The following is a 12559-nucleotide window of genomic DNA, read 5'->3' as shown; positions in this document are numbered from 1 at the left end:
GAGGAGGGGGAAGATATGGTAAGTATCTGGAAGATAGAATATGTCAAAAGCACAGTGCAAACTAATTATCTAAATGATAGGAAAACACAATGCATCAAATTAGGGTGTCTATTCAAATCTCAATAAACAAGTTCAAACCTAAGTTGGTTACAGTTCGCCTTTAATAGAAATGATTCAATTTAAAATCAATCCACACCTCTAAGAAACAATACACACAAATATTTGCTTCTTGTAGGCAAGACTGCCCCGGTCCCATGGCACAGTTGATCTTTCCTTTTGCCATTTTTATCTCAATATCAAATATTTCTAGGTAACAATTATTACCTTACTGTAAATGTTTTTAATTAAAATGGTCAAAAAGAAAGCTAAAACCTGAAAGCTAGCTGTTATTGGTCTTCTATTAACATCTAGGTCTAAAGAACCCACCCAGCCAAACATTTAGGCAGCTCTTACACTAAAAGGGCATTATCATAATTGTCACAATTTCACTGTATGATTCCAAACTCAGTGTGGATATATATATATATATAAAACAAAGGATATCATGTTTCTGACTGCACTGCCCCTTTAAGGGAAAGCCAATACAAAACTACAGTCAAGAATAACATCTATGTTAAAACACATCCACTTCTCCTATTCTTCCTTCTTCCATTAGAGCTCTCTCTGACCACATCCTGTCCATCATGTGCCAGTRTGCACCCACTTCCTCTCCTCTCCACCAGAGCACAGCAGCAGATACTGACAGACACACTCGGAGTGAGAGTTAGGAAGAGAGAAAAAGGGAGGCAGTAATGCAGGCTCAAGCTTGAGAATGAGGGCAGTGTTTCTGGGACTGTCTGGGCTGAGGCAATGCCAACAGGGGGAGACAAGTTCAATTCTGCCCCAAGCTAGTCATAGGACACCACATACATTTCATAAAARAGCTTTTGAGCACAAACATCAACTGCTGTGGGCACACACGCAGGAATGAGGCCTGAGGAATGTTGAAGAATGAGGCCTACCTCAGCTGCTTGGCATAGTTCTGCTCTATCTCCGTCCTCTCCTTCACAAACTTGACATACTTCTCTACCAGTTCCAGCCCGGATTGCGTGTGCTTGTCGATGATGTCATATTGGTCCTGGGGAGAAGGAACATGAAAAGAGAAAGAGATATTATGGACGATACACACGAGATGCATGACAGCTCATCACCATTCGATAAGAATGACAGGCCGCGTTCCATTGGATGAGTGACGTCATCTAAGGAATGCTGGATATTAAATCAGTCTGAGGCAACATTTAGTTTACAGACTGTTGATAGTGAATCTCAAGTCACCATATCTACCCAAATGTTATGCTTTCCAAGAATTCTCTACATATGCACAACCATTGACCCCCGGCCRTGAGATGCTAAATCATGCTGCATTTAGCTGCTAGAGAGAGGGGGAGAGGGAGAACAAGCGGGAAAGGGGCCAGAGAGAGGCCACAGGGAGGAGGACGACCTTTTACCGACAGGAAATAGGAAGCGCCCCACTCTTGCACTTCCTGTGGTACGTGGACTCCGTAGAAACATCCCAAATATGAATTGCATAGAACACTAAACATCCAACTGATTGCCGCATTACTGCAAAATTGGAGGAGGCAAGTGGAAGGGAGCGAAGGTAGGGAACTTGTTTGTCTACCCTTTAAGGGCCAAAATTGGCTAAAAGAAATCGTCATAAATTGAAAAACATACCAGTTTCATTTGAGGACCAAAATGTTGACAGCGGCGCCATACAGATTATAAAATAGAAGAGATTTGATGTACCGATTCTATGGCACATGTTTTATGAACTGATACAAAAAACACTTGATTCAAAACGTGAAGAGTTTCAATAAAAACATGATGTATAAATTCTTGCCACCAACAGAACGTTATGTATATGGGGCATACAACCATCTCAGCTCTGCAGATTTTGCTGCGAAGAGACAGTATCATTAGATAATTTATTCTGGTATTTCCCCTCTGTAGCTTGTTTCTGGTCACAGGTTCAGGAATGGCTGAAAAATCACAACATTTACCTCAAATGAACCCTACAAATAGCACTGTTGGGAGATTTGGAAAGCCATAGTCAATCAATCAACAATATAATAGTTTCAATAAAATTATTCATCTTTAACTTACAATCTGTAGATACTATGTGATTAGGAAGGTTCAGAATCTATGTGAAACATCACAACACAGGTGAAATCAAGTTGAGGTAATTATAAGCGTGTAATTGGCATGCTGACTGCAGGGATGTCCACCAGAGCTGTTACCAGAGAATTGAATGTTCATTTCTCTACCATAAGCTGCCTCCAACATCGTTTTAGAGAATTTGGCAGTACGTCCAAACGGCCTCACAACCGCAGACCACGCCAGCCCAGGACCTCCACATCCAGCTTCTTCACCTGCAGGATCGTCCGATGGGTGGTGGGGAGGGGGTGCTGAGGAGTATTTCCGTCTGTAATAAAGCCCTTTTGTTTGAAAGTACTCATTCTTATTGGCTGGGCCTGGCTCCCCAGTGGGTGGGCCTGGCTCCCCAGTGGCTGGGCCTGGCTGCCAAGTAGATGGGCCTGGCTCCCCAGTGGATGGGCCTGGCTCCCCAGTGGATGGGCCTGGCTGCCAAGTGGGTGATCAAATGGCCACCTGACTATTTACATTGACCCCCCCTCCATTTGTTTGTACATTGCATAGATAATAAACAGCGAGAAGCAGCATAGTCACTTCACCACTACCTACATGTACAAATGACCTCGACTAACCTGTACTTCATACCCCCCTGTATATAGCCTCATTATTGTTATTTTATTGTGTTACTTGTTATTATGTTTAACTTTAGTTTATTTGGTAAGTATTTTCTCAACTCTTCTTGAACTGCACTGTTGGTTAAGGGCTTGTAAGTAAGCATTTCACGGTAAGGTCTACCTACACCTGTTGTATTCGGCGCATGTGACAAATGACATTTGATTTGATGCCCTCCCAGGCCCCCCCATGGCTGCACTCCTGCCCAGTCATGTGAAATCCATAGATTAGAGACGAATGAATTTATTTCAATTGCCTGGCTTCCTTATATGAACTGTAACTCCGTCAAATCTTTGAAATTGTTGCATGTCGAGGTAATATTTTGGTTCATCAGTGTATATTCTTGCTGTGTAACTACTGTGGAGAAAACAAGTGCCATGTATGTAAAGCTGTAAAAACAACATTTATTTTTGTCCTCCGAAGAGGGTGGTGGACGGGCGAAACAAAAAACACTAAAACGTAACATTTAATTTCCCTACACTTCATAAGCAAACATATCGTCAACTCACACAAGAAAAACAAAAACAGGCTTGCTACCACACGTATAATGAACAGAAATTCACACACTTTGATATGCAGTGAGGAGTCTTCTAGTCTCTCTTCTCTTTAGTTCCTTTTTTGTCTGGGTGCTTTATGGCCACTTCAAGCACAGACAAGCCTGTTAGAGAGTGAGGATGATATCAAGGAACTCCGTAGTTACAGTATGGAGGAGGGCCATTTAATGGGAAGAGATTCCTATCATGTTGGGCCATGTTCTTGACCCATCCTACCCCTTCAAAGGGCACACGAAAAAGAGAGTGAACAAATAACACCTAAGGCCTTTTATTTGAGAAGAGCACGTGAACATGTGGCTTGTATGAGACATTGCGAGCGAGTTGCTGTATGTGTGTATAACACAGAGGACTTATTTTTAGATCAAATGTTCAAATGTTTTGGGGCAGGAAAATGAGGGCCACAGCACACAGTGTGCTCTTTATGTGTTCACCCTAAAACACCACCAAGAGACGAGGAGAGAACACACCAACTGGTTGGTTTTCATTCCAGTTTAACAAAGTTCTCCTGTCTTAGAGGTTAAGTTGTAAATAAACCAAGCTGATTGTTGTTTCACAACCATTCGGCCTACTGGCTGGTGTCTTCCACCGCACAAACATAACCTTGTTTGCTCTCTCCAGAAGACAATTTTGTTTAGAAATTGGTTCCAATTGAAAGTTTCAGTAAGCTAGGACATTCAGTTGGGCTTTTCATTAAGGAAGCATACTGTTGMCTTCATGATAGCATTTAGGGCACACGGACACATCAAAGAACAGTAATCTTTCAACGACTGTAGGCCTATCCATCCATGTTGGCCCTGCCTCAACCCAGCAGCCTGTGTCTTCTACCTCCACCCCCCAACTCCAGACAGATTCACTTGTAAAGGCATCACCCTAGGCATAGGAAGTCACCCTGCTCAGTGGTGGGAAAAGTACCCAATTGTCATACTTGAGTAAAAATAAAGATACGTTAATAGAAAATGACTTAAAAGTGAAAGTCACCCAGTAAAATACTACTTGAGTAAAAGACCAAAAGTACTTGGTTTAAAATATACTTAAGTATCAAAAGTAAAAATACATTTCAAATGCCTTATATAAAGCAAACCAGATGGCACCATTTGAGTGAGTCCGCCAGATTAGAGGCAGTTGGGATGACCAGGACTGCTCTTTTGAGAAATATGTGTATTAGACAAATTATTTAAAAAATTAACAAGTACTTTTGGGTGTCTGGGAAAATGTATGGAGTAAAATGTACACATTTTCTGTAGGAATGGAGTGAAGTAAAAGCAGTCAAAAATATAAATAGTAAGGTACACATACCTCCAAAACCTACTTAAGTAGTACTTTCAAGTATTTTTACTTAAGTACTTTACACCACTGATCCTGCTCCATGACCATAGAGAATGTTTCCTACCTTAGTCACTGTCTTTCATGAACTTTATAAAGGGTGCGTCTGCCATGCTACATTTTCTACAGTCCTGGATTGTGGAACACACACACAGAGCCTATCCTCACTCAGTCACACTAGCAGCCAGGGCTAATATCCATGCACTGGTCTTGCACACGGAACACTAGGTGCCTAAAATAACTGCTGGATTAACGGCAAGGAAAGCAGGGGACAGATGCCACAGAGCAGGCAGCACAGTTGGCCATGAACGTTACTGGCCAAACACAATCACAACCAATTAGGCAGTCGACAATGTGGCGAGAGAAAGAATGAATGTTTTCCAATAGTCTCCCTCACACATAAATACAAACATATGAAAACCTGGTTAGATCTGTGTGCAAATTGAAGTCATTCTCTAAACTACCAGGTAATAAAACATGATAGGAGAAGGTAGAGTAAACTACCAGCTAATAAATCCTGATAGGAGAAGGTACAGTAAATTACCAGCTAATAAATCCTGATAGGAGAAGGTACAGTAAACTACCAGCTAATAAATCCTGATAGGAGAAGGTACAGTAAATTARCAGCAAATAAAACCTGATAGGAGAAGGTACAGTAAATTACCAGCAAAAAAAACCTGATAGGAGTAGGTACAGTAAACTACCAGCTAATAAAACCTGTTTGAGTTTGCATGTTTTCAGAGAAAAGTAGAGGTTTGAAGAAATGTCTCTTGGGTTAAAAAGTGAAACAGATGTGGCAAATATATCCATATAAATAAATAAATACATACATACATACAAGAGCATGGATAGAGGAGATGTTTTGAGTTCATTAAACGAGGTCAAACCTAATTAGGTTGCTGGTGCTCCATGCAGCACAGCACTGAGGATGGAAAGAGGACATGAGGAAGAGAGGCCCAGGGGGGAACATGGGTAATGAGGTCAGAACCTACCGTCCCACCCTCCTCTCTGTAACGCACCATTTACATATTCACTATGTGTGTGTGTGTGTGTGTGTGTGTGTGTGTGTGTGTAGGAGGTCAGATCACTGGGTGGGTGGTGGAGTAGCCATAGCCTAGCTCTCAGATAAACCGTGTAGCAACATTGAGGGGCAGTGTGTTCTCGGCCTGATTTTCTAGTGAAAAGACTGCTTGTTTCTCTATTTGTCTTGTCCATTGTGTCGCCTACCAGCTACCACTGTAACTCACTCTTGTGCACATCGGCTGGGGAATCCATGACAACCGGTGACAGTGAACAGAGGTTGAAATCAACTCATTATACTCATTAAAACCATGTGAGATCGATGAGTGAGAGCAAAGATCCATCCAGCTATCCATGTTAAAAAGTAAGCTATTGCTTGTTGTCACACGGTACTCTAGTGGGCASCAATCCTGGTCCTGGAAAGCAAGTGTACACTACAGTGTTTTCCCAGGCTATTTTAAACTCCTCAATGAAGGTATTTGTGGTCAGTAATAAGCCTAGTTGGCAAACCCTCTCTCCAGGACTAGAGTTGGGTTGGTGACCACTGGCATGCTCAGTACAGTGCCCTGTTGAAAACATTGAAGGATCTGGAGTAAATCATCATGTAACTGATATCATTCAATATGTCAACTGTGTGTGTGAGACTGTGTGCTCCATCCATGCGTGTGGTGGGAAGCAGGAGGCAAAAGTGTCCCATTTCTAGGAATCAAGTAACGCCCAACTGTGACAACTTGTTGCGGGCATGGCCCTCCCAAAAGTGGATCCTTCCTTAGGACAAAACTAGTCTTGGGGCAAGGAATGTCAATGAAATTCACGTGAGTTTAAAACATCAAAGTCCTAGGCCCTAGACATTCTGAATGTCTGGCAGTTTGTGCACAACCATCTGGGTCATAAGCTTTTTCTTGAGATATTAAAACATTGACTTGAACTTGGCTAGCTAGCTAATAGCATAATGATCTGAGAGACAAGACACCAGCACAAGCTGCTTTGTTCTTCAGCGTCGCCAATGACAGCACCTTGATTTGAGTTACGAATCGTGCTACAACTTATGTACCTGCTACAWTGGCTGTGTTTACACAGACAGCCCAATTCTGATCTTTTGTCCATTTATGGAAGGYGGGGGGGGGGGGGSRTWACATGCAGATTCGGGAATGCCCACGTGCAGGAACGTCACAAATTGCGTGCTGCAATCACACACTACTACAATTATGGGCAAAACAAACTGATCTGACTGGGCAAATTAGAGAAAAATATCAGAATTGGACTGCCTGCGTAAACAGCATCACATTTGTATCTGTTCAGAGAGTGACATGCTGGTCCAACTCAAGGTGTCAAAAAAATGATATGGACCCATCCAATTGGCAACAGATTTTCATGTGAATATTCAAAAATATGAGTCATTTCAGAGTTTCCTTTAGGAACGTCTGGCGCCGGACAACAGGGAACATTTCTATTGACCAGACATGTGAGAAATGTTATGGACATCCACATGCATTCCGATCCAACCTGACGCAGCCAACAGCATCAATAAATGAGGGATGCTGGCCAAATTAGCCACATTTACGAGTCCTTAAAAACCACACTTAAACAAATTTCAAAAACATTATTCCTTCTGTTTCGAAGGAGCATATGCAAAACCTTTTAGACTATTTTGAGGCTACTTTCCTGTCAGAGATTTGAGCACTAAATGCATCAGGGCATTGCATGCAAAGACTTCCGTGTCCACATTATGATATTCATATTTTAACAGCTTATTTCTTGTTGTGCACAAATTTGTTTACATCCTTGTAAGTGAGCTTTTCTCATTTGCCAAGATAATCCATCCACCTGACAGGTGTGGCATATCAAGAAGCTGATTAAACAGCATGATCATTACACAGGCGCACCTTGTGCTGGGGACAATATAAGGCCACAAAATTACTACAGGGGAGTATCCAGCAACTTCGCACAGCCATTGAAGAGGAGTGGGATATTCCACAGGCCACAATCAGCCGCCTGACAACTCCATTCGACGGCGAGATGTCATGCTGCATGAGGCACGCTGCCTAGTTAAATAAAGCTTAAATTTWAAAAAAATGGTCACACCAGATACTGCCTGGTTTTCTTATCCACGCCCCTTCCTTAGTTTTTAAGGTATCTGTGACCAACAGTCATGTGAAATTCATAGATTTGGGCCTAATGAATGTATTTCAATAGAATGATTTCCATATATGAACAGTAACATGTTTGAACTCGTTGCACGTTGCGTTTATATATTTTTGTTCAGTATGCATGCGTATGTGTACATTGTATTCAGACCCCTTGACTTTTTCCACACAGCCTTATTCTAAAATGGATTACATTGATAAGGAAAATAAACAATCACAAACAAAAACAGGTTTTTAGAAAWTGTTGCTAATTTCTTTTAAAAAATATCACATTTCCATAAGTATTCAGACCATTTACTCAGTACTTTGTTGAAGCGCCTTTGGCAGCGATTACAGCCTGGAGTCTTCTTGGGTATGACACTTGGCACACCTGTATTTGGACAGTTTCTCACATTCTTCTCTGCAGATCCTCTCAAGCTCTGTCAGGTTGGATGGGGAGCGTCGCTGCACAGCTATTTTCAGGTCTCTCCAGAGATGTCGGGTTCAAGTCCGGGCTCTGGCTGGGTCACTCAAAAACATTCAGAGACTTGTCCCGAAGCCACTCGTGTTGTCTTGGCTGTGTGATTAAGGTCGTTGTCCTATTGAAAGCTGAACCGTCACCCCAGTCTGGAGGTCCTGAGCGCTCTGGAGCAGGTTTTCATCAAGGATCTCTCTGTACTTTGCTCRGTTCATCTTTCCCTCGATCCTGACTGAAAAACATTCCCACAGTATGATGCTGCCAACACGCTTCACCTTAGGGATAGTACCAGGTTTCCTCCCGACGTGATGCTTGGTATTCAGGCCAAAGACTTAAATKTTGGTTTCATCAGACCAGAGAATCTTGTTTCTCATGGTCTGAGAGCCCTTTAGGTGCCCTTTGGCAAACTCCAAGTGGGCTGTCAAGTGTKTTTTACTGAGGAGTGGCTTCTGTTTGGCCACTCTACCATAAAGGCCTGATTGATGGAGTGCTGCAGAGATGGTTGTCCTTCTGAAAGGTTATCCCATCTCCACAGAGGAACTCTTGAGATCTGTGAGAGTGACCATCGGGTTCTTGGTCACCTCCCTGACCATGGCCCTTTTCCCCCGATTGCTCAGTTTGGCCATGCGGACAGCTTTAGGAAGAGTCTTGGTGGTTCCAAACTTCTTCCATTTAAGAATGATGGAGGCCACTGTGTTCTTGGGGACCTTCAATGCTGCAGAAATGTGTTGGTACCCTTCCCCAGATCTGTGCCTCAACACAATCCTGTCTCGGAGCTCTACGGAGAATTCCTTCGACCTCATGCCCGGATTTTTGCTCTGACATGCACTGTCAACTGTGGGAACTTAAATAGACAGGCGTGTGCCTTTCCAAATCATGTCCAATCAATTTAKTTTACCACAGGTGGACTCAAAATCAAGTTGTAGAAACATCTCAATGATGATCAATGGAAACAGGATGCACCTGAGCTCAATTTCGAGTCTCATAGCAATGGGTCTGAATTCTTATGTAAATAAGGTATTTCTGTTTTATATTATTAAAAAAGTAAAAACTGTTTTTGCTTTGTCATTATGGGGTAGTGTGTGTAGTAGATTGATGAGGGGAAAAATGCATTTAATCCATTTTAGAATAAGGCTGTAATGTAACTAAATGTGAAAAAAAGGAAAGGGGTCTGAATACTTTGAGTATATGCTACCATACATTTTTTTCAACTGGTGCCGGTGGACCTTCAGATGAGTCTTGAGGCCCGTGGGCGTCCTAGAGCAAAACAACTGACATGTACATGTTTGTGAGTCTAACCTTTCCACAGAGGGGTCATATTAGTGTAGCCCAGACTGTTTAGATGCTACAGACAGAAGTTGGCAGATCGGCTGTACCAACTTCAGGTGCGTCCCATGGTGTTCGTGAGAGTAATCTTTCCATAGAGGAGTCATAATAGTTTGTAGGCCAAACCGTTCCGATGCTACATACGATTTTGTGAGAAGACAGCTTTTCGGGATGTCTGACAAACCCTGCTCTAGTTCTGCCACCTTTTACCGCAGATGCAGAACTACGACATCAGCGGATGCGGTGGATTGAGACGCATCCAATGCAAAAAAACTGATCTCTTGCTTGAATTGACAGATTTGTATTATTATGCTAATTAGAGTTCCGCAGGGCGCGGACATCAACTCCAGGGGGTTTTAAAGCACACTCAGAGCTGCCAACTCTCACACATTGACCCTTACCATGTAGGTCCATTGCTTGGTCAAGAGTTGTTGATATCTGATAGAGTTTTGCATAATACATCCCATGCCTCAACTGGATTTGCCCTGAGCTTTATTTATCACGGCCACTGATCGCTCTATACGAACAATATCTTGAAAATGTTTGCGGTGAGAGGATTGTAGGGGTAATCCAGGCACTAAGGATACATTTTTTTGCTGATGTTGTGATTCATTTTCTGAACCTGTTGCAGTAAAAAGGCAGAGTCATCATTCAACAAAAACAAAAGGTGGATCTTCACAGGGAAACCCATAACTTTAGTAAGGAAATTTGAAACATGTGACCAGAACTGGGACACCACAGGACATTCCCAAAACATGTGCATTAGTGTTCCAACAGCATTCATACGGCGTCTATCACATTTTGGAATAGGAATCAGCTTCATAGAATGCAGCCTTTTGACAGCATGTACTAAGGTCCATTTCATCCACACTTGCATTAGTCCCCTCGTTTGGTGATCAATAATTTTGTCAAACAGATTGTTAACCCGAAAACTGTATGTATGATTCTAGAGGGGGGACAATGAATAGAACAATTATTTGGTTAGGGTGGAGGGGCATATTTATGTCATCTTGTCTTCAGAAGATTTTATTATCTATTTACTTTAGTRTGATCTGTGGAACAATTCTCATTCTCAACAATGGGCTAAAATATAGGGTAATAACTATGCTTGTCAGCAAGAACACTACTGTTATTCCCCACACATTTTATTATTCCACTTCTTCCCAATTCTGCCCAKACATTTGAAGTCTGATATGGCTACTTGTGTCTTTGAAAATCAATGGCATTATCGCAGCCATTCATGGACAGTTTGAATAAATTATACAAATAAGCATTGATATTAAATGCTCCAGGAATTAAATATTTTAGTATTGTGCACAAGCTAGGCAGAGATGGCAGAGTAAGATGACAGCAAGGATCTTCAACTATATAGTAAGCAAGTAAGTAAGTAGTATCGCACGAGCTGGAACGGCTTATAGGGCAGGGGCCCATCTCCTGTTTCTGTAGCGTGAGGCAGCTTGATGTAAAGTACACCCCCTGGATAAGACGCTAGTCTATCGCAGGGTCTTACCCCCAATCTATCTCCTGAGTAGGCACAAACCACCTGAATATTGATATGTATTRGATTTTTCATCAAGTTTGGGTGATTTAAATAAAATATTGTTATAACAAGAACATTTTTAAAACACCCAGCACTTGAGAAACATAGATCAGGGGTGGCCAACTCTCCTGGAGAACAAGCAGGATTTTCTTCCAGCCCTGTTRAAAAAGAGAGTTACCCACTGCCATCAACCATTAATATTAAACATTCCTGTTCCGAGCCTTGGTGTAGTGGTAACACTCCCCGGCATGTGTTGCATACAACTTTCCACCTGAGAACAGGGATCAAATCKCTGCMTACAACCTTCCCACTGTTTCTAGCATTTGCCTGTGTCCCTATCTCCATTTCATTCCTGTCTGAGTGTTAAACCACAACAACAAAAATACATCATCCCCAAAAAAATCTCAAAGTAACAAAGTCGTCAAATTGAGTGTTCATTTCYTGTTCAAAGCATCCTAAATACACCTAACCTGTGGTTTAATTAATTTTTTTTTCCACCCCGGTCATAGGCCTACGTCATGTCAAAATACATAGAATTGCAGGAAATTTGTTTTTAAAACATTAACATTTTCTTGAGGGAAGACCTCCAGTGTCCCATCTAGGGGTTGTGCCAGGGGGCAATGAAATTCACACGCAAATCTCCGCTCCAAGATTTATTTTAAAGCATATTTCCTGCAATTGTACGATATCGTATATATGTTTATATGATACCAGAGGACGAGGCCCAAATTAGTTTAAAAAAATTAAATATTTATATCTATTTATTTTACACTTGGGACACGCGGTCGATTTTGACCCCTTTCTGGGTCCAGTTGAGTATGGCTGGGTCAGATGTTCTGAGAGAGAAAGAWATCTCAGCATAGTTTGACTACCTCCATCAAACCCAGTCTCTTGGTATGCTCAAAGTCGTAGAAGAACCTACATGTTACATCACATTAAAAGTGGCAAAAACAATACTTTGCAAAACTTCACGAGAGCTAAAGCCCTTGGCAGATCCCAGACAGCTCGCAAACTCACCCAGAGATCCGTGCCCCAGTCCATGTTTAACGTCTTCTTATCAGCGGATCCCTGAATACAAAGAACTTATTCAAAGTTATCCCAATTTGGAGGACGCCTCAATCCTGAAAGATGAATTCCCGAGGACGCTCAAATACCCCTTCTGTATCCTTTCCGTTTCTAAACAGTGAGAATCATTTCTCCCTATAATTTAGCTAGTTATCGCTAACTAGTCTAGTTAATCTAAACAATATTCGTTGCAAAGGAAAGAGGAATAAACTAGCTTTCATATCCGCGTCACTCCCAAATCCTAATTCTTAAAGGGACAGTTCCCTAATGTATTTGCCTTCAATAAAATGTTCACTGGCGACAGACTGGCAGTGGCATGTCATAA

The 12559-nt window shown here is 41.9% G+C and overlaps 1 protein-coding gene across 1 annotated transcript in view; it reads right to left on the bottom strand.

Moving 5' to 3' along the window:
- Window positions 1-12480, bottom strand: part of LOC111981990 (cdc42-interacting protein 4 homolog) — a 29986-nt gene extending 17506 nt beyond the window's left edge. Inside the window, 2 exon segments of the mRNA XM_070449641.1 lie at window positions 1002-1117; window positions 12187-12480. Coding sequence (XP_070305742.1) covers window positions 1002-1117; window positions 12187-12210 — 140 coding nt within the window. The 5' untranslated portion in view covers window positions 12211-12480.
- Between the last annotated feature and the right edge of the window lie 79 nt (window positions 12481-12559).

The sequence above is a fragment of the Salvelinus sp. IW2-2015 genome, linkage group LG20 (genome assembly GCF_002910315.2).
Source record: "Salvelinus sp. IW2-2015 linkage group LG20, ASM291031v2, whole genome shotgun sequence".
NCBI lineage: Eukaryota > Metazoa > Chordata > Actinopteri > Salmoniformes > Salmonidae > Salvelinus > Salvelinus sp. IW2-2015.
This window is presented reverse-complemented; position numbering and strand designations above follow the sequence as displayed.